The sequence below is a fragment of the Prionailurus bengalensis genome, chromosome A3 (genome assembly GCF_016509475.1).
Source record: "Prionailurus bengalensis isolate Pbe53 chromosome A3, Fcat_Pben_1.1_paternal_pri, whole genome shotgun sequence".
NCBI lineage: Eukaryota > Metazoa > Chordata > Mammalia > Carnivora > Felidae > Prionailurus > Prionailurus bengalensis.
Genome location: NC_057354.1, coordinates 139,681,924 through 139,702,585, shown reverse-complemented (window position 1 = coordinate 139,702,585; position 20,662 = coordinate 139,681,924). Strand labels below are relative to the sequence as shown.

The window sequence follows — 20,662 nt, the reverse complement described above, 5'->3', positions numbered from 1 at the left end:
TCTCTGCCAGCGATGGTCCTTTGCCCTGTCCTCTTCTGCTTTAGAACGGCTGCTGCTGGATGACCCGAGGAGTCTCTCACAGGCGGACGCAGGTGCAGGACGGGTGGGGCGTCATGGGGGTGGGCGGTCTGGGGCCGGGAGCGTTTGCCTCCTGTGAGGACCCCACGGGGAAGGCGCCACGTGGTGGTCTGGCGTCTGGGGCATCGGCGGGTGGCACGGAGCGTGCACCAGAGCCTGCTGGAGGCCTGCGCCTGCGCGGCGGGACAAGGAGCGGGGCCGTGCAGGGGGATGGGCTCGTCACGTACCTTCGATGAGAAGCGTAGTTGCCGGTGATGTGCCCAGAGCCGTCGCAGCCGGGGGTCGGGCACCTGCAAACACAAATGCAGATCGGCCAGTTGACTTGAGAGAAATCGACCCCCTCAACACGTCACGTCCTTACTCATCCAGAAAGCAAACTCTCAATGCTTCACCTCCCTACCAGAGAGAGACGAGTGGAGCAGGAAGCCCCGCGGCGGGGAGCGGGCACCTGTGCCCACCTAGCGCACCACCAGATACCAACCTTGGCCACCTTCTTCCTTCCAAGCACAAGGACGCTTTCCGGAGCATCAGGCCCTCGGTACCTGCCTCGCTCACAACACCCCCTCGGGCTTGGGCTCGAGGCTGTTGAGTCCAGAGACTCTGACCCCTGCAGACACCCCCCGCCTGCTTCCCTCCTGCTCATGTGAGCCTCAGGGAGGGAGGGGTCAGTGGGACTCAGCCACAGCAGTCGTCCACGAAGCAAGCTTCGTACACGGCGGACATGTGCAGGGACTGCTCTTTGTCTACACTTGAAACACCGGCCCTAAATCGGGCTCCCATTAAAGCTGGGCCACCTGGCTGACCCGGGTCCAGTGAGGGCGGTGCCTGGGCCTGAGCCGTGGGGACTCCATGAGAGCGTCAGGCCACCTGGAGTTGCCTTAAAGCCCCGTGACCTTAACCGACCCGCACGGAGCCCGGATCTCTTGGTCCAGCAGTCCCCATCAGCCCAGACCCTAGAGTCCTTCTGGGACCTGCACCGGCTCTGTGTCGGCCTGCGCTACGGGACACAGCGTTCTTTAAGAACGGTTTCGTCATCACTGCCCTTCCTATGACGTCCTAAGTGCACCGTCTCAAGGAAAGTCAGGTGCACCGCAGACACCTTGCATCTCAAGCTATGCTGGTTGCCATGTGGCCACCGGGACTGTAAAAAACAAGGACAAAAATTAGGAAAAAATTCTTCTTTCTTTCCAGATAGCTTGTAACTCGAATGAAGGGACTTAGTAAGAACATCACGCCTGGGTCAGCCCTGTGCCCCACCCCCACTCCGTGAACACCCGAGTGCCCGGTAAGGACAAAAATCACAAACTTCAAGTATTTAACCAGTGTCTGCTGCTTCTGAGGGGTTTCACGTGGCTTTCCGCTCAGAGTCACCGGGGACACCGGATGCTGAGACGGGGCCAGCAAATGACTTGTCTGGAGCAGGATGTGGTGGCCCCGCTGCCCGCCCAGCACCGCCGGATGCTGGGCGGAGACGGCGGTGGGTGTCACAAGCCAACACTCGGTGTCTGTCTACATCTCCTTCAGTCCTAAGAGAGGGGTCCGTCCTGGCTCTCACGGTGCGCTAACGGCTATTTGCCGTGTCATATTACAGGTTAAAGTTCTGTTTACGGCCCCTGCTGTGATTGCTTAAAGAGGCAAACGGATCACGTTTGCCACGTCGCTGGTGTGGACACTCGGAACCAGGAGTTTTAAAATATGCGCTCGTGGTGGAACAATGAAGTGTGTGCAGAATCTGTGTGTCGAGAACCACCACCGAAATCTGACTGTTGACCTAAGTTTTGTTAGAGCGACAGCTGTTTGTGTGCAATTAAAGTCTGATCGCAAGACTATTCTGCCAATGGGTAAGTATTTATTTTCTAGCTAATAACTCAAGTGACCGAGCCGAACTGCCTGGTTCCTCGCATGGATGGTGGGTGCTTCGTGTGGACAGGCACCCCGCTCTCGCACCCACCGCCCGCCCTGCCCCCGCCCACGACATGCCCCGAGGGAGGGGAGTCTGAAGGCAACAACCCTCATTCTGTCGAAGAAAAGCTCATCTTCGCGCAAGTTTCTGTTTTGAAAATGTATCAAGAAGCAGAAATGTTTCCTACTCGCCAATAATACGCACTTGGCCTTGCTTTTTGCTTAAAAAAAATTCTTCAAACTCTTCCTAATTTAAGCACTCAGCGCAAATTTATTTAAAATTTATTCATTTTAACACGAGTAGAGAATTTTCAATGTGCCTTTTTTTGGTGAGGGCTGGAGGAGGGTGACATATTCTGTTCAAATTTAAAGTGAACCATTATAACCAAAATAATGCAAATGAAAATCAGATTTTACTAATTATAAAAAAAGAGAGAAAGATTTTCAGAGTAGATTTTGTGTGTTTAAGCCATTTACAAAGGCATCATCTGATAAAAAAAGAGGCGTTTAAAATGTCCTTTATCACCATGAAAACAGCACACAAAATATTGATTTGGCCCGTTTCCTCTGTGTTGGGAAAGAAAAAACGTTTCCAGAAAGCGTCCTCTCGGCTTTCATCGTCAGCCGGGCAGAGGGGGTGGAGCCCCAGGCCTGCCTCAGGCCCTGTGACCCGAGTCTGCTCCCCACCGGCCACACCTCTGCTCAGGGGCACGGAGGGCGGCCTCGTGGCCTCCGCCTGTCCCACGCCAGCAGCCCAGGACCTTGGCCAGGCCAGGCGGGGGTGTGGGACGCCTTGCTCGCTGCCTTTCTTTGTTCGCTCCCCGTGACGCAGCCAAGGCTTTTGGGGGGAGGCGATTCAGCCTTTTCACCTTTAGGTGGTGCTTCCGGACCACGTAAGGCAGCCCAAAAGGTTTCTGTCTTGTACCAGCTCTTCGTGTTCATTTTTCTGTGGCTGCTCAAGACTTTAAGGCTTCTTTAAACTCCTAGATTTACATGCCGATTTCCTAGCTTTAAGAAATCTCAGCACTCAAAAATACAATTTTCTGAAGTCGGTGAATGAGGGAGTGATGATTCACCTAACAAAAGGGGTCTTTGCTTCCCAAGCGAGCCAGCTCCAGGACCCTTGATAATGGGGCGGTGTAAAATTGATTTACCAAAACTCGATTTGCATCTACCCATCTAAGAGCACATCTTTTCCATGAAAAGAGGCCCGTGTGGGATAATCAAAGTCCCCCGTGGATAAAATCAGACAGGAGCATGTGCCGCACAGCTTGGGTTTTGAAATGGCAGGAGAGATTGACTGGGTTTCCATGGAAACTCCCCAGAAGGCAGGCACGGGTTCTCTGCGCTGGAGTAGTCGGCCGCCCTCCCTGCTCCCTGGCAGTTCCCGGGGACAATGGCACCGAGTCTATTTTAGGTTCCTGTACTTGGAGATGCAAAGTTCTGTGACATAAAACACTTGCTTCACACATCGCTTCTCTTTCAGTCCAAGGGACTTTTGGTGGCGAGAGTCTGAGCAAGCACGGGTGCGGAGATAATCTTAGAGCTCTCCTTGCCCCCCCGGCGTGGGGTGGGGGTGGGGGATGAGACAAAAACGTTTGTGCCTTATCTGTGATCTTGCATTTGCCTCGGGGTCTCAGTGATACCAGGAGAAAATGATTTGGGGTTGGTTACTGCATGTTATCATCTGGCTGGAAAAATTGGTCCGAAAAAGACATTTAGAAATGGCAATGGGGCGGGGCCCCCGGGGTGGCTCAGTCGGTTAGGCCCGACTCTTGATTTTGGCTCAGGTCATGATCTCACGGTTTGTGAGTTTGAGCCCCGCGTCTGACAGTGCGGAGCCTGCTTGGGATTCTCTCTCTCCCTCTCTCTCTGCTCCTCCCCCCACTAGTGCTACTTCTCTCTCAAAATAAAGAAATAAACATTAAAAAAAAGAATGGCGATGGGAACATCATGCTAACATGTTTTAAAAGGTGTTTAGGTTTTGCAGAATCCAAGTAAAATCTGGAAAAACATCAGGACCACTCACAAACTCCTGGACTTCTGACTTCATGGACCCGCTCCTTCTCAGGTGGGAGCAGTGTGGGTTTCTGTTGCTTTTGCAGATCTAAGACGGCAAAGAGACCTGCGAGCCCGAACCTCCCAGAATGCCCTGTGCTCATGGCTGCACTGAGCTATGTACACCAAAACAAACATTCTGTTCGGATCTACACAGGAACTATCACTGATCACAGCCACATGGGGGTCATAGGATGTATGCCCTAATGTCAAAGCACAACTTAATGTCTCTCCATTAAAACACATAATCCTGGACACCATAAGACTTTGCACTGGCACATGTCCCAGGAATGTCACAGCCTCGTGTCTGCCCTGATCTGTCCCTCCGCGAGACATACACCTGTTATAGTGTCGTCTTCCCGCCCATCTAAAACCCCTGTCCTGAGACCGGGTGGGAGCAATGGAACTCATCAAACCCACGACTGAAGTGTCATCGATTCGTTATTGGTAAGAACATCTTTAAAGTGCCTCCTCCAAGGCGCTATTGTGCCCCTGTCTTTTGAAAATAAATATGAGGATTTGGTAAAGAGTTCTATTAAGAAAGACATCTAAAATAGGGCGTTTTCTTGCAGTTAAACGGATGCCTGCATCAGAATGCAGGTTACTACACGTTGTGATCTGAGACTGGTGAACCCCTGTGGCTTCTGCCCCCCTGGCGACACGTCAGTGAGGTGCAGGGCAGATTCCATGCACACGAGCATTTCTTCCTGGGGACCCCAAGGTGCTGCCCAGGCGCCCTTGCCGGGTAGCAGGTGGCTAAGCCCCTGACCCCACAGGGCCAGCCCTTCGCCGTCTACCTGGGGGGTGACGCCGCCCTGAGCGGTAACACACCCTGGGTGCGGCAGCCTCTGTGACCTTGTGCCCAGCGTCCCCCTTCGCTGTGCTGGCAGAAAGGCCCAGCTTGTCTCCTGCGAATCAGCTTACAGCAAAAAATATCTGAAGGTGTCTCAGGCTCTCTCCTCCTGGTAAAAGTCCATCACTTATTTTTAAAAACCTACATAGAGGCAGGAAGAACCGTGGGTGTCTCCGGGCTGCACCAGGAGAGTCTGTGGTTGACCCGCCTCCGTGAACTGCCCTGCGAGGCTGAGGCCAGTAGCTGGAAATCCACAGAAACAGACCCTGAGGATCCAGGGTGATCATACAAAATACAAGGGGTGCACTGGAGTTCTGGGAGGATTTCGTGGAAAGGCCCTCGGCCACGTTTCTTGCTCATTTCTTTCGTGGCAACTCTATCAAGGGAATGTAATTAAGTAAAATGCCAAGTATTAAAAAATATGTAATTTTTTTCTATTGCCCTCAACTTTAAAAGAACTCATAAAAATGTAAGATTAGGCCTTGTCCATAATAGCAAAATATGTTTGTAAATTGGAACGATTCAGGCCACATGTACAAAAGTCTTTGCTTTATTTATATAAAAAGTTCAATTCAGAAACTGCTTTTTATTTATTTTTTTTTGCTTAAAGAGATATGGTTCTAAAAATATATTTATTTTGTTTTTTTCTGTCACATAGACGGGAAACAGTAAAGAAATTCAGAGGAGTGCAAAATAAAGATATTTTCAATGGAAAAATGACATACACTGATTCTTACGCTACATGTCTGTGATTTTTCTCCCCAAATGCAAAGAGAACAGGTCACTTAAAAGCAACATACATTACTTCTGCCCAATTTCTTGGATATATTACCTGAAACTCAAGGAAAGACAAAATCTTGCAAACCATTTTTTAACCTGTAAGACATTCATTAATTTTCCCTTTTTTTTTTTTGAAATGCAATATTAAGTATGCATACTTGAGCTTTCTGCAGCCCAGACACAGAGGCCCCACGCTGTCGTGTGGCACTCTCCAAGCGTCCCCCGGCCCCAGCCACCCACCAGAAATAGCTCGCGACACAGCCGAGCTACAGAGTCCGAGTTGTGGGCTGGAGCCCCGTGGACGCTGCAGGGCTTGGGGAGAGGCGGGTCAGGCCCCTCAGCCGTCCCACCTGCGGAGAGGTCGGCTGGGGCGCCGGTCCCACCTGCCAGAGCCCCTGAGCGCCTGTCCCCTCCGGGAGGCAGTTCTGGGGGAAGTCCCCGATTTGCTTCCCGCTTTGGTCCCCTGACACCTGGTTTCTCCCCGTCCCCCTTCCTCCTTGAGGGTCGGGCGAGGGGCTTTCACGTGGCCGCGAAGGACATTCTAGCTTTATGGAAACCTACATGTTTCAAAGTGTGAAGCGGCCACACCGATATTAGAAGAATTTAGTTGGAAAACTTGCTTGCTTCCTGATTGTGTGTCACATTTTCGTCTGAGCACTTTTCTTTTTAAATTACACTCAAAAACAAACCAACAAAGGAAAAAGACTGTTAAAGGCACTCTTAGCATGACTAAAAAAATTCATTTCGGTCGTTCAGGTAACCTTTCTGAGTAGGTCAGGCCGCAGGTACCAGCGCGGCCGTGCGGGGCAGGAACCTGGGGCCCCGGGTGGACAGAGCGCCCGGGGAGCTGTGCGGTCGGGAGAAGCAGGGGGACGTGGGTGGAGAGTTAGGGCCGCATCGGTTCCGCGGTGCCCAACAGTTGTGCGGGCCACAGCACGCGGTGCGTGCGGTCAGGTCCAGGGGGCTGGTTCTTAGCCTCAACCCATCCACAACCGGGATGCTTCTAGCAATTTTCATCCTGACTCAGAGGCCCACGCGCTGGCCGCCAGGCTCGGGTCCCCTCCACCCTGACGTGTGCTGTGTGAACCCCCGTCCGCCCTCCCCCGACCCGGGCCCCGGGGCGCCTCCCTGGCTTTGGCCGGGCCTGCGGGACCACACGGGCCCCCGCGGAGCTGAGGCGGAGTCTGGGCCGTTCCGGGCCCGTTTGTCCGGGGACCGCGGGAGCCGCTGGGGGGGGAGGTGCAGCCTGTTGTTCATGCCGCATGCAACTCTTAGTCCTCTCCACGCATGCAGCCTCCGGGTCTTAAGCTCTAACTCCTCGGTCGGTCATGCTGCCTCCTCGTCCGGGGGGGGGAGGGGTGGGAGGCTGACTGGGGCCCTCGCCGCCACACCGCACTGCCGCCCGCGGGGTGGTCCCGGCAACGTCCGGGAGTAGGCTCCTGTCCGGTGCGGCCGAACGTACCTAGCACATCCTGGCGTCCCAGTCACTTAACGGGATGTGTCCATGGGGACTGCTGCCAGAGCACATGCACGTCCAGCAGCAGTGAAGCGGCTAAACAAGAGACTGGGGCAGCCGGAGCCACAATTGGAATTGGACTCGGAGGACCCATGCAAGAAAAAACACACAAAAGGTGACTGGTGCGGCTGAGCGAAGGCAACAGAAACCAGCATTCCAACGTCCTGTCCCACGCGGGCGTCCACGTGCACCGCGACCTCGGGATGCGGGCGGGCTCCACCCGGGGCATGCAGGGACCTCGCGCGGGGCCCTCGAGGAGGCACTCACCTGTGGCCGATCGCACTGAGCTCTTAGGCAGTCAGTGTCGTCTAGTGTAGGGAGGGCGGTTGGCAAGGACTAGGGCGCCTGCCGGCCGTGGGGCGGGGCTGAGATGCGCGACGGGGGGGCGCCTCTACCCGCGAGGCCCGCACCAAGGTGCCCGGCCTCTGAGAAGGGGAGGGCGCTGGGGACCGTATCCCCCCCCCCCAACCCCCCGGCCTTGCTGGTGAACAGCCAGACGTGGAACCACAAGGACCGGCCTGCCGTCGGGGGCCACTGGCTGGGGAGGGGCTCTCTGCAGAGGCTGGCGGCCCGGCCACGCCACTCCGCCCGCGTCACGAGCCAGGCGGGCTGCGCCCGAGACAGACGGATGACCCAGTGTGACCACGATGGCACCCTCGCGGCTACACTACCACTACCACCCGCAGTGGGCACGCGCCAGCCCACGCCCCGGCTCTGAGGACAGACGGGGAGACCCGGGGGCGGCTGCAAACCCGAGGCAGCGCAGACGCGGCGTTTGCACGTCTGGGGACACCGAGGCCCAGAGCGGTCTGCTGGGCCACGCGCAGGCTTCCGTGGCCAGCGGCTCGGGCTGTAAAAGCCACAGTGACTGGGGGACATGGGTTCCGTTTCTCTGTCCAGAGACGGTTTGAAACTGCTTTCGAGTTCAATGAGGAGAGGGGCTTGGGTGGTTTACAAGCAGCTGCGTTTCCTCAAGCTTCCAGACGTTAGCGGGAGAGTCAGGTCTTCGGGACAGAGGAAAGGAAAGGCCGGGGGGCCACGGAGCCGGGAGCAGCACACGCTCTCCTGGTAGCTGAGGTCGTGTTCCTGCTCCTAGCATTCTTTCTAGTTTTGTTTGTCCCGTTTTTCCCCTGTTTGTCATGTCTGGGGTCTTTTATTTTTTGAATCTCTCTTTTGTCTGGAGGAAATGTGTTTGGTCCTAACCGGGAGACGAGAAAACGGCCTGCTGCCTCTGCATCCTGTGTTGGCCTGGGCCTCTCCGTCATCTCTCACAGTGCCACCTTGTGTTCCTCTCCTGCCGTCCCCAAACCCTGTCTTCTGCCCAGCTGCTTGTGGCTAGCTACCTGGTTTTAAGCTATTTTTTTTGTTTATTTTCTGCTCTGTCATCCCTCACATAACAAGATTGAGTTCCAGCCTTTTCTCCCTTCTTCCTGGGGGGCCTGCCTTGTTTCGTACCTTGGTTTTTTTGGGTCCCGTTTCTAAGTGATTTCAGAGACTCTTCAGTTAGCATGAGTTCTGAGAACTAGGTTGATCAAATATGCTTATTTTACAGGCAAAGAGACAGATCCAAACAGGTGAAGTATACTGTTTAAGTTTGCACAAAGAGCCGCCAGGTCAAGATGAGAACAGACATGCCTTCGGACCCAAAGCTCAGCTAGACTCGCCGTAAATGTCCCCTTGTGATCAGTGGCTCCTACCCTACCAAGCCGCCCCTCACGCCGGGCTCATTTTGTGCCGCAAGACAGAGATCACTTGTTCGTCTGTTTGCGATCCCCAGTGATCGATCTGCAAGGACCCTCGTGTCTCCTAAAACAGGGAGAGTGGAGGGGATAGCAGGAAAGTACAATGAATTGCTCTAGACCTTTGTACCGAGGATGTAGCCAAAGCGGTTTCTAAGAGTCACACTGTCCGCCGACCGTGTGGTCCCCCTCCGGTCACGAGGGGCCGAGCAGAGAGCGGGGGGCTCAGTGCCCGCACCCCTGCGACCGGAAGGTCTGACCCCGGTGCTGGTTCTGGAGTCTGCACAGCACGTGCGTTCCACTGAGGACAAGACGGGAACCAGCGAGAGCTGAAGACGGGGACACCAAGTCCAGATGGAGAGACCAGGGCAGGCGCAGAGGAGGGTGGCAGGAAGGGGGCTGAGGGCAGCACAGGCGTCCACAAGACCCTGCAGCCCCTGCACACGGGCCACTGTCCCGGGCGGGTGTGGGGCCGGGAGGCCCGGGCACCCCCGTGGTGCCTCCGAGCTCGGCAGCCCGGCCAGACGCGTCCTGTGGCGGGGACCCGAGAGCGATGGGGCTGCCCTCGCCCCCACCCCTCAGCCCCCGGGAGAGAGAACCAGGGACCCGTTCCTCCACAGACGCCCAACCTTGTTGGGGAAGCCTCAGCTGAGGGTCGGGAGCTTGGGAGAAGCGAGGACGGTGTGCCGTGCGCTAGCCAGTCTGCGGAAGGGACGTGGTGGTGACGCGGCAGAGGGGACACAGAGGCTGCCTGCTCAGCCCTCGCCCGGGCCCCTGGGGGAGTTCGGGGTCTGTCCCACCCGGACCTGCCGGACAAGTTAGAAGAGACGGAGCAGAGAAAGATGCCGAGGAAACAAGATGAAAAGCCGTGATAAACCGAACGGACGCGGAAGACGCTGCTGGGCAGACGGCCTCCCTGGACACCTGCCCGCCGCGAGCCTGTGCCGTGCCCTGACTCTGCAGGGACAGGAGCTGCCTTCCGGCAGGGACCGGCAGGCGACCAGGTCACCTGAGAGAAAAGTCAATACGGCATTCGGAGGCGTTAGCTTGGAGAAGACAAGACGGCAGGAACCGAAGTCACCGTCCTCACAACGGGAAGGGAGGAGGGACACTTGCCCGAATGTGCCTAAGAGCCCGGGGCCATGCTCCTGGGGGGTCCTGCCCCCAACCCGCGGTGCTCAACAGCAAGGTGGGGCCCCCTGGGAGCGTGGCAGTCCCTAGGGCGGGATGGACTGGCGCCTGCTGTGACCACCCCAGAGGCCTCCCGGGGCTGAGGGCCTGGGCTCCGTGCACAGCCCGAGGCGTCCTCCCTCTGGGGGACAGGCCGCGCCTTCCTCTCTGCGGCCCCCACGTCTCTGCAGGTGACTGGACGCCTGGGCCTCCCTCCTGGAAAGCTCTGCCTCAGGGCCCCCACGTTGTCACGTGGCCTTCCTGCCCGCGAGGGGCTCCTCCCTCGAGCAGGCCCTCTGGCCTCCGGCTTTTCCTCCTGTGTGTCCAGCCTCCCCGGGCCTCACGTGAGCCGAGCACTGTGCCTGGCTGTGTGCCTGCCGTCCCCTCTGACCTCCCAGAACCTTCCTCTCCTGCCTGCCGTGCCCAGGAGCTGGGGTGCCTTCCGGGTGGTTTGTCACTCTGAGCACAGGCTCTGGAGAAGGAGGGCGGAGCCCGAGCGGTGACACGGCCAGCCCAGGGCACACCCCACTGGGGCCCAGCGTCTGGTGGTTTCGTCCTCTCTGTCTGGTGTGGTCCTTGTGCCGTTTGGTCTTCCCGTTTGCAAACTAGGTCCTGAGGGTCACAGAGCAGGTGCAGATGCCTCAGAGCTCCGGCGTGTGGCCCTGAGTGTGGCCTGTCTTAAATGTCCTCCTTGTTCTCAGCAGGACGTTGGCAGCTAGGGTCACTGCGTCCTAGGTATTGGGCGTGGCCCGCTGTCCCCAGGGTGTTGTCCCCAGCTGCTCTCAGGGGAGGCCGGCCTGAGGACCCCGAGGGGGTGTCAGCGGGTTGCCCAGGGGGGACCGTGCTGTCTGGGTGTGGGGGGCTGGGGGGTGTCGAAGGGGACTCTGCCCAGAAGGTGAGTGCGTGCAGCCCCACTCCTGCTGGGAAGTCGACTTGGAGGTGGAGGGGCCTTGCCTATCTCAGGCCCCCAAACCTGCCCGCGAGTGCTCGGCTCCCTGGGGGGCGTGAGAGCTGAAGCCGGGAACTGAGAGCTCTATGACCCGCCGGGCTACAAAGATCCTCATGTCCTGGGGGCTGCTGACCGTCCGTCCCCCACTTGGTGGAGAAACAGGTGACCGCCCTGTGCCCATCTCAATTCCCGGGGGCCCAGTGTGTGCTCTGTGGCTCTCCAGGGAGGGTCGATGAGGACAGCCTCTCCTACCGACCGGTGATACTCCAGGCGCTCGGGTCCTCGGCAATCACGCTGTGGGCCCACGCTGTGGGCCCGGAAGGTCGCCGTGGACATTCTGATTGTGGGCCTGCTCTTCACGAACACCCTGTGCTCTGGGTCCTGCCCCATTAGTCCGTGTCACAGACGACACAGGCCCGGAGATGCTCATACTGTGCTCACAGCAGGAAGTGGCAAAGAGGCTTGATTCCCACCCACTGTCGGCCTGATGTGTGCGTCAGAGACAGGGGCATGCTCGCGGGAACGTGGGGCAGGTGCGGGAGCAAAGCCAATGCTTGTGGAGTGACTGGGGTCCCCAGAGGGGCGGTGGGAGGGGAGGGGCGGGTTGGGGGGTGACCGGGTCCCCAGAGGGGCGGTGGGAGGGGAGGGGCACAGGAGGAGGTCCTTGGTGATGCCTAGAGAAGAGGGCTCCTTCAGAGCGGGGAGGGAAGGTCGGAAGACGTGCAGAGTGAGGGCCCACGACGAGAGGACAGTGCAGACCCACGTGGCAGCAGGTGGCGGCGGGTCCGAGGGGACGGGAGGGGAGGGCCTTACAGTGCCGGGTCCCAGCGGGAGCAGAGGAAGGGAGCCCTCGCACCCCAGCCGGGTGCCGTCCGAACAGGGAGGGGGCTCTCGTCCGGGCCGGGGGCTCTGGTCGGAAGGGATGGCCTGCCGTGACCCTGGCCAGCCACACACACGCCATGTGCGAGGGCACCCTGCCTTGGCGATGGTGACGTGGGTGCCCCCGTGGACACTGTGTGGTTTCCTCCGTCCCTGGAGCCGGTGTGAGCGAGTCGGGCCTTCCCGACTCCCAGCCGCCACGTCCAGACAAGCATCCGGTCCTCGGGCGCATCTGGATCTGCCCGCGGGGAGGAAGCAGCAGGGGACGTTGGGCGATGCAGGTGACAGTCGCGGTCCTGGGTGGTGTCGCTGCTGCACGAGGGCGCGGGCGGTGGAGTCTGGAGGTTCCGTGCTCATTTCAGGTGCAGCTATTTCTGCCGAGAAACACACCCGCGCCCAGGCAGAGCTACGGGGTCTGCTGCTTGTGGAAGCGGGCGCGTCAACGCCGTCCATCTCCGTGTGAGCGAAAGCAGCCTTGGGTCCAAGTTTGAAGGAAGGAATTTTAAGATATGGTTGTTCCACAGCGAACTTTGACGGAGACTTCAGTTGCCTAACACCAAAAGGGTGTTTCTTAGGAAAAGATTCACATTTAAAAATGATTTCTGTTATGTAAGCTATAAAAAAGGAATAGGAGGAGCCTGGGGGGCTCGGTCGGTCGGGTAGGCGTCCCACTTGGGCTCAGGCCATGATCTCACAGTTCGTGGGCTCGAACCCCACGTCAGGCTCCGTGCTGACAGCTCGGAGCCTGGAACTGCTTCAGATTCTGTGTCTCCCTCTCTCTCTGCCCTTTCCCTGCTCACATGCTGTCTCTCTCTGTCTCAAAAATAAATAAACGTTAAAAAAAAAAACTAAAAAAAAGGACTAGGAAAGATTTTCTGGAAAAGGAAGGGAGGGAAAAGAGAAAGAAAAACAAAGACAACTTTTATAGCTGGGAAATCTCTTAGGGGTCAAGGGGCTTTGGTGATTTCCAGTCTTCCTGTGTCAGCAGCCCTTGTGCGGGAAGGTCTCTGGGGGCCGTCCTTTGGCTCAGAAGACAGGGCCAGTGTCAATGTCCCGCGAGGGGGCTCCTCAGAGGCCCGTGAGGGGTGGGGAGGACATTCCTCACCCCCACTCCAGGCAGACCTGTCATGGGGTGGGGGTGGGGCTGGGTGAGGAGTGAGTTGCCATGGCAACCCACCGTTTCCCCCACCCCCCTCCCCGCCCCCCTGCCTTGCTGCAGGTTCTATAATGCGCAGGACATTCTGAGCAGCAGGGCACGGAGGGCGGTGGGGGGGCAGGGCAGGCCTTTCAGCGGGCACTAAGGGTCTCTCACCCGGATGAAGAGCCCTGTGGATACACACGCCAGCCTCAGTGCTTGGTGAACCATGGCTCTCGGGGCCTCAGGAGGCTCCCCTGCAGCCAGGATGCCCCCGGGGCCGCCAGGGAGACTCGGGTCACGTGCATTTCGCTGTCCTAAACCGTAGATCAGGGTCGCATGCTGCCACAGTCCCTGAGCACACGCTACCAAACACGAAGCAGGAGCCTCGCTAGTTCTGTGTGTGAGCCCGTGAGGGACTAAAACGTGTGATCCTAGAAGCAGGGTCCAGGGAAGGTGGTGCAGCCTGGTGGCAAGGGCATCACGCTGGGCATCTCGAGCCCAGTGCGTAAGAGGCCAAACCTGAACGTGAACCAGTCTGTGAAAGCGGGGAGCCTGGGTTTGCCCATCACTGCACAAGGGTTTTCATTTCTCTTGTCAGGAAAGGAGCCATTGGCCTAATCAGCTCTTTACATTTAAAGTCCGTTAAACATAAAGAAACGTCATCCGTTGAATGTCCAATTGGCTTCTCGAAGGGTGGAGCCCTCACGTCACATTTTCTCAGGCCAAGTACGGAAACACGGAGGGTTCTCGTTCTGCACGAGTAGGTCAGCCCCTGCGGCGCTCATGGGGTTACCCAGTAGAGATCCGAGTATGTTCCGCGGGTGTCCGCCGACCTCGCTCCCTGCTCCACCGCAGACCCGCTACTTTGCCGGGAAGGTGCGTGACTCCCGGGGCTCATCAGGCTCTTTGCCCCTTCCCGCCAGTGGGAGGAAGCGTGACAGGGCTCTTGTGCTTGCTGGCGGGGACTGGTCCCTCTCTGGCTGCTCCCTGCTCTCGGGGGGTGTGGAGAGGTCACGACAACCCGCACCCGGAGGTCTGAGATGGCCCTCCCAGGGGCTCCAGGCGTGGGTGCGCGTGGAGGCGCCGCGTCCTGCCGAAACCGTGCCTCGGTCTCTGGTCTCTGGTCGTCTCCTCAGTTGTCTCTGGACCAAAGCACACGTTTCAGAAGAAGATGAAAGTGTGTTCCTTTCTCCTGGACCAGGGCACCAGCAGAGCTCAAACGCTAGACAAGGTCGGCGGGTCCTATCCACCGTGAGTGCCAATGTTCTGGGCAGGATCTGGAAGGAGGGTTTTTTCCCTTAGGGCTCAGCACAGTGGATGTGTTGGTCAGTACTGACTTCTCCTCTAGTTAGAAGACAGGACCGAGTCTTGCCCGCGTGGGAAACAGCTCCGCAGCTGTGGTCCAAGTGCAGAACTCACGTTCAGAGGTCGCACACGGTCAGTGTGTGGTCCCCGCGTGGGAGCAGAAACCCCCACCCATGGCGGGTTTCAGGCTGTCAGCCCTTCTCCACTGGCCAGCAGTCTCTCCCTGGCTTCAGCCCTTGGCCACTGGAAGGGGCACGTTGCGTATTTTGAAGGCATCGCAAAGTCTCCTCTGGCGGACCATGAGAGGGGGTGGACATCAGAGAGGGCCACTGTGGGGGCCACCGCAGACGGGCTCTCCCAGCATCTCAGCCACCTCCAGGCCTGGCTCATTCCCCACAGTGTGTCACTGAACCTCAGCAGAAAGCCAGGATTTGGACGAACTGAGAATCAGCTGACTTCGGGGGCGGAACTGAGTCCTGCTCTGTGTTTACCCTTTAACCCTTAGTGAGTTGGAAATCCGCAGGTGTCTGCGTGAGGGCGGCCGGGAGGGGCTGAGGCCAGGCCCCGGGCGACTTAGAGTGAAGCTGTGATTCCAGAAAGTCTCTGGGCACCTGATCCTGATTTTTCCAACTAAGAAACATGAAGTTCAGAACTTTGGTTGACTTGCTGGGGGCCACTCAGCGAGGACAGGGAGTGGGTCTGAGACGATCCCGTCTGACCCAAGGTGGAGCCCCTCTTCCCGCGCCGCACGGGCCCAGCCACATGGCCGCCCGCCTGAGGGCGCACCTGGCTGTGTCAGGGTCGGGGTCAGGGTCGGGGTCAGGGTCAGGGGGAAGCCTGCTCAGCGGTGCCCGGCGGGACGCGGCTCGGCCAGAGGGAGGCTTTGGGCTCATGCCGAGACCGTCTTTCCCGGCTCTGCCTGGCGCAGAGGTAACTAGCGTGTGGCCGGGAAAGCGGAAATCTAACCTGCGGTGCAGTGGGCTCGGGGTCTGGCCTAGATCTACGACCGCAGGAAAGAGAAGCGTGTTTCTCTAGGTCGTCTGCGCCCTCTGACCCGTAAGGCTGTGCACTGAATAACAAACGCCTGCTTCTAAGCGGTTCTCATCTTAAAATGCATGTCATCCAAATAAGGCAAGAGAACTGAAGCAAGAATCCGAGATAGTTCGAAAAGTAAAGAATCGACGGAGAATGGGACGATCAAAATATGCCAGTTGGGAAAACGGTTTTGTGCGGGAGGCGGGAGCCGAGGGGGGGTCGCCGAGGGACCGGGGCTGCTGGGGAGTCTGACAGGCTGACGGACACCTCCAGTTGATGGTTTTAAGCCTGATTTGCAAGTCTGATAAAAGTGTTTAAAACTCTACCAGATCAGACAAGAACGAGAAAAGACATATTAGGAAAATGGAATCCTTTCATCTTTGAAATATTTTGATCTCGGTTGTTGGAGTTTGAAATGTAAGAAGTTTTCTTTCGCTCGCCCGTCGCTGGAATCGGGTCAGACTTCGGGCGTTGATTGCCTGTGTCTTTTTGTTCCAGGGCCCCCTCCCCCGCTCAGTCGGCCTCATTCCTGCCCGAGCCCGTGGCCCGACCCACCTGGCTGCCGCGGGCTGGCTCCTGCCCCCGTCTTGCCTCAGACCGTGCTCTTTCATTAACAGGGATTATCACGTCGACTTCTCTGGGCACCAGGTGCTTTTCCGAGCACTTGACAAACACAAACTCCTCAGTCCCGGTAACGAACTGCCAGGGGGGTGCCGGAACCGCCCCACTTTGTGGATGGGATCAGAGAGGTGAGCAGCGTCTGCGGAAGGCGGCCCAGTGTGGGGGTGGAGGGCGTCGGGAGCCAGGAGGCCCGGGCGGAGGTCCACACCGCTAAGCCTGCTGGCCGCCCCCGCCCCCGCCCCCGCAGCGCTGGGCCGGACCAACCACCCCCCTCCGGACGTCCAGGACGCGCAGCCCCCGACGCTCACGGTCTCCCGCGGCCCGTTCTTCGAGACCCGGGGACATTTCAACGTCTCTGGGCCTTTGAGGAGTCTCTGTGAATGCACTAAAATACCCCGATTTAAAAAATAATTTTGTAAGGAAAACAAATAGATCTAAACTACCTGGAGTGAAACATTAACCCCAATTTAATTATTTCTACTTGGCCTAGAAACTCCCTCCAGTTGGTATCCCTGGGGCTTAGAAGCCAGAGACGGGCGTTTTCAATGGCAGAAATTGCTGTCAGGACATGAAAAGGAGAAGTGCAGAAATACCTCAGGGAGAAGCCAGGCTTCCCGTCGCCGTGGGATTATTCTGACAGTGAGGGAGGTGTGACTGAGAAAGGCTGAGCACCCCTCTGAAGAGCCAGAATTAATCACGGCGACGGAAAGGAACGGCTCAGGTGAGTGCACTCGGCGCTCGGTGTGGCGTGGGAGTGGGCGCCGGGCGTGGACAGGGCTGCCCACGTCCACACGCCCGTTCAGCGGGTTTCGAGGGGCCCTAAGTGCACACGTGGGGCCTCGCTGGGCCAGGAAAACTGAGCTGACACATCACACGTTTAACTGAGAACGAGCAAACACAGGAAATCCAACACGTATACATCAATATACATACTTCCTCGGGAACGAATACACTTTGGAGGGGAGTGTGTACTCAATGCTATCTGGCCTAAAAACGCCCTACTGGAAACTGGGACACTGTCTCCTACCCTCAATCTAAGTCAGCGTCTCGGGCATGGGAGAGGGTGGCCCGTGGCGGCCCAGGGGCTGGGGCCACGGGATGTGCTCTCGGGACCAGGAGGAGCGACAGGCTGTCAGGCCGGGAAGAAGGAAGCAGAGAGGGGGCTGGGCCACCCGTCAGGAGCCACACACGCGCCCTCAGAGGCCCCAGTGGAGAGGCCCACGCCCCAGATAACCGGGCCTGTGCCTGTTTCCCTCCACGAGCAGCCCAGGGCTTGACAACAGGTAAGATCGTTTTTGTCTGAAGACGAGATCTAACCGTGCGTAAGCGGGTGCACACGGACATGTTCCATGTACTCGCTGCAGTGAGTCCTGGGACCCTCAGCTGGCAAGTGGGGCCAAGAAGGGACGCCTCCTCTCCGTTCTCTGCTCTGTCTCCAGTCGGTCCTGCGTCGGGGGACGAGGCTGCAGCCGTATCACCTGCGTGCACCTCCGCGAGGCTGGACAGACTGCATGAGCCTGGAGCAGCCGACGACGGACGCCGCTCACCGCGACGGTGGCCTCGTCGGCCCTCCCCGCGGACCTCGTGAAGCTCACACGCCATTCCTGCCTTTCCACTCAGGGTGCAGAGTTTCCAGGCTCACTCTTCCCCGGTCAGCTCGCAAGAGGGCCTCCCTTCGCAAGGGGGAGGTTGGAGCTCAGAGCGAGCCGCCTGCTGACCCCACCGACCAGCACCGACCCCACTCAGCAGCCTCCCTTCGATTCCCGGGCTCCTTACACGGTCCGTTGTACAAGCAAATGATTCTGACTCATTCATGAACTCATTTACTTGACGGCTTGGCTGCCCAGCGACGTGCAAAACGCCCGTGGATGCTGCAGGGGAGCGGCCACACATTGGGGGCCCAGGTCACACCCTCCAGGAGCCTCCCTTCCCATGCACGACACAGGTGACCAAATACCCACAGCGTGAGGTAGGGCGTCATCGCCGTAGTAAGAGGCCGGTGCGTCGCCGGGTCCTGGGTGTGGAGCGGTCTGTCCGTGCGTTCAGGGACTCTGGGAAGGGCTGACCTCGTTCCGTGGCCGGGCTTCCGTGGGCACAAGGTCGGGGAAGGTCATTGCAAGGGAATGTGCCTGTGCCACAAGGGTCACATATTCTTTGTGCCATGAACTGTGCATACGTTTGTAAATGCTTATTTCAAGAAGAAATATGCAGTGAACGATCTCTTAAGCCTCAAGGTGCAACGGTCTGCAAATCTATGCGAATCTGTGGTGTTTCCTTCCCATCAAGGCGTTTCTCCCAAAAAGGCCCAGCTCCCCAGGGACAGCCGGCCTCACTGCTCTTCTGCCCCCGCCTGGAAGGCTGTGCTGGCGGGGTCTCGGGGAAGCCTGGGGGCAGGTCTCCTGAAGCGCGAGTGGAAGCCCGCTGCCCAGGAACAATCTTCACAGACGTTCATTTTAACTCTTTCTCGACCAACGCGTCCCCTGCGCCTCAGCGCCACCGGCCCAAGGATTCCCTCCGGCCAGAGGACGCCTGCCCTCACAGCCGTGTCCTGCCTCTTTGATCACGCGCTACGGAAAACTTGTCACTGGAGTCCTGTCTCAACGATCCCCACAAAGTCATACTGTCTTCACTAGTCAGCGGTACAGTTTTGAGTTTTGAAATCTCACCCTGCTAAGCACACACTCTCGGTGAGGTCTGCAGGCGGCCACCACTGTCTGTAACCTGGAAACCTCTTACGCTCCCGCGTGCTCAGGGCCGTGTCCTACCGGTGGGACGGAGGGATGCTGTCCTCTGGGGTCAGCCGGACGATTGGAGGGAGATTATCTGTGACAGGACTTCCCAGCTTTGTAACCGTTTTCCCTTCCAGGACTCGATCAGCTCATCCGGGCCCCTCCTGCCAATGAGGGAGCAGGTAGCAGCCCAGGAGCCTGGCCGGCTGGGTTTCGGGTGGGTGAGAAGGACGGCCCTGCTCTCTTTGTCCACACTCACTCCTGGAGCGTCACCCGGCCCGCCGTGGAAGCGCCCGACCGTCCCCCCCAGAGCCCCACGCTTGCTCTGGCCTCGCCTGGAGTCCTGCATGGACGTGCAGCCCTCAGCACGGGCACCCACACGACCTCCGCCTGCCCCCCGCCCCCCGTGTGTCCCCTGCCCCTCCTGCAGCCGCAGCCGCAGGAGAGGGCAGCCTCTGGGCACCTCTGGCTGCGTCTCACGCCTACGTCCTAGCCCCCCTGCAAACCTGCCGTTCTGCCCACAAAACGCCCAGAACTGGCTGCTTCTCACCCCTGCTCTGCTCCTGACCACCTCTAGCCGGGACTGTCACCGAGACCTGTGCCCGCCCTCCCTGCGCCTCCTGCCACACTTCACGCTGTCCCCTATGTGGCACCTGGTGCGGCTGTGGGAACACGTCAGATCCTGTCACCAGTGCGCAGGTGGTGGGGGGTGGGGGGCTCCTCTTACTCAGAAGGGAACTCAGAGCCCTTATAAGCCCCTGTGGGACTTGACCCCTGCAGCCAAGCTTCACATTCCAGAACATTCCTCCGGCTGCTCCTCTTCTGAGTGTGCAGGCATTGTGCTCCTGCTGTTTCCCCCACTATCAGGAGGCAGGGAAGGACAGGGAGTGGGGTGGCTGGCTACCCGCCGGGGACCGGAGCAGTGGTCTCACGCAGCAGGCGTTTGTAAGCAAATCACCGTGAGCAACGTGAGACTTTGCCTGTTGTCTTTTCTAAAGCTTAGACAAGAATACTTGAGTTGTCATTTCTATGAAATAAACTACACACGTGCAGAATATATGGTCGCACTTTATAAAGCACTTTCACATCTGCAGTCCACCCCCGCTGACCTTGACCGTGTGAGGGCTCTGCCCTAGTCCCCAGAGGCAGAGCGCCCCGTGGGCGGTGCACGCTTCGGGCATCTGGACCCCCGGCGCTGGGGGTTTGCTCTTGCTTTGTGTGTTGAATGGAAGCCACAGAAACGCCTCCCCACCCAGAGATACGATGCGGCCGTTAAATAAGATTACCCGACCAACGTGTTGAGCAAAAAAGCAGGTTTCAGGATCACAGAGAGATTGTGGTTGAAGAAAGCCTTACCAGATGCAGCACAGAGACAAAGGTACAGGGTTTCTTTCCCTCCCTTTTCAATTTCCGGTGGCTTATGTCTAAAACCTTCCTTGTCTTGTTTTTTTCTTTTTTTTTAAATTTTTAATGTTTTTATTTATTTTTGAGAGAGAGCGAGCGAGCGAGCATGAGCGGGGGAGGGGCAGAGAGAGAGGGAGACACAGAACTTGAAGCAGGCTCCAGGCTCTGAGCCGTCGGCACAGAGCCCGACGCGGGACTCGAACCCACGGACCGCGAGATCGTGACCTGAGCTGAAGTCAGACCCTCCACCGACTGAACCCCCCAGGCGCCCCATAAAAGCCTTCCTTGCCTTGTTAAGAGCACATGTCCCCGTCTGACGTAGGAGGATACCTCTGTCCCGGGAGAGGGTGATCTTACACGTGACGCACATTGTCAGCTGAACAGAATGGACGTACGCGGGAAGCACCGCCAGGACTTGAGCACAGAAGCAGAAAACAAGGAACACGGACCAAGGAGATGAGAAGTAGCCACTCCCACACCTGCCCTGGGAGCCAGAGCAGAAAGGG

General features: G+C 58.1%; 1 protein-coding gene across 12 annotated transcripts in view; it reads right to left on the bottom strand.

Annotated features, from left to right (window-relative positions):
• MYT1L (myelin transcription factor 1 like) overlaps window positions 1-20,662 on the bottom strand; it is a 424,454-nt gene that overhangs the window by 35,513 nt on the left and 368,279 nt on the right. For all 12 annotated transcript variants that reach the window (XM_043604642.1, XM_043604647.1, XM_043604649.1 and 9 more), the window contains one exon: window positions 306-368. In XM_043604642.1, coding sequence (XP_043460577.1) covers window positions 306-368 — 63 coding nt within the window. The remainder of the gene's footprint in view (window positions 1-305; window positions 369-20,662) is intronic.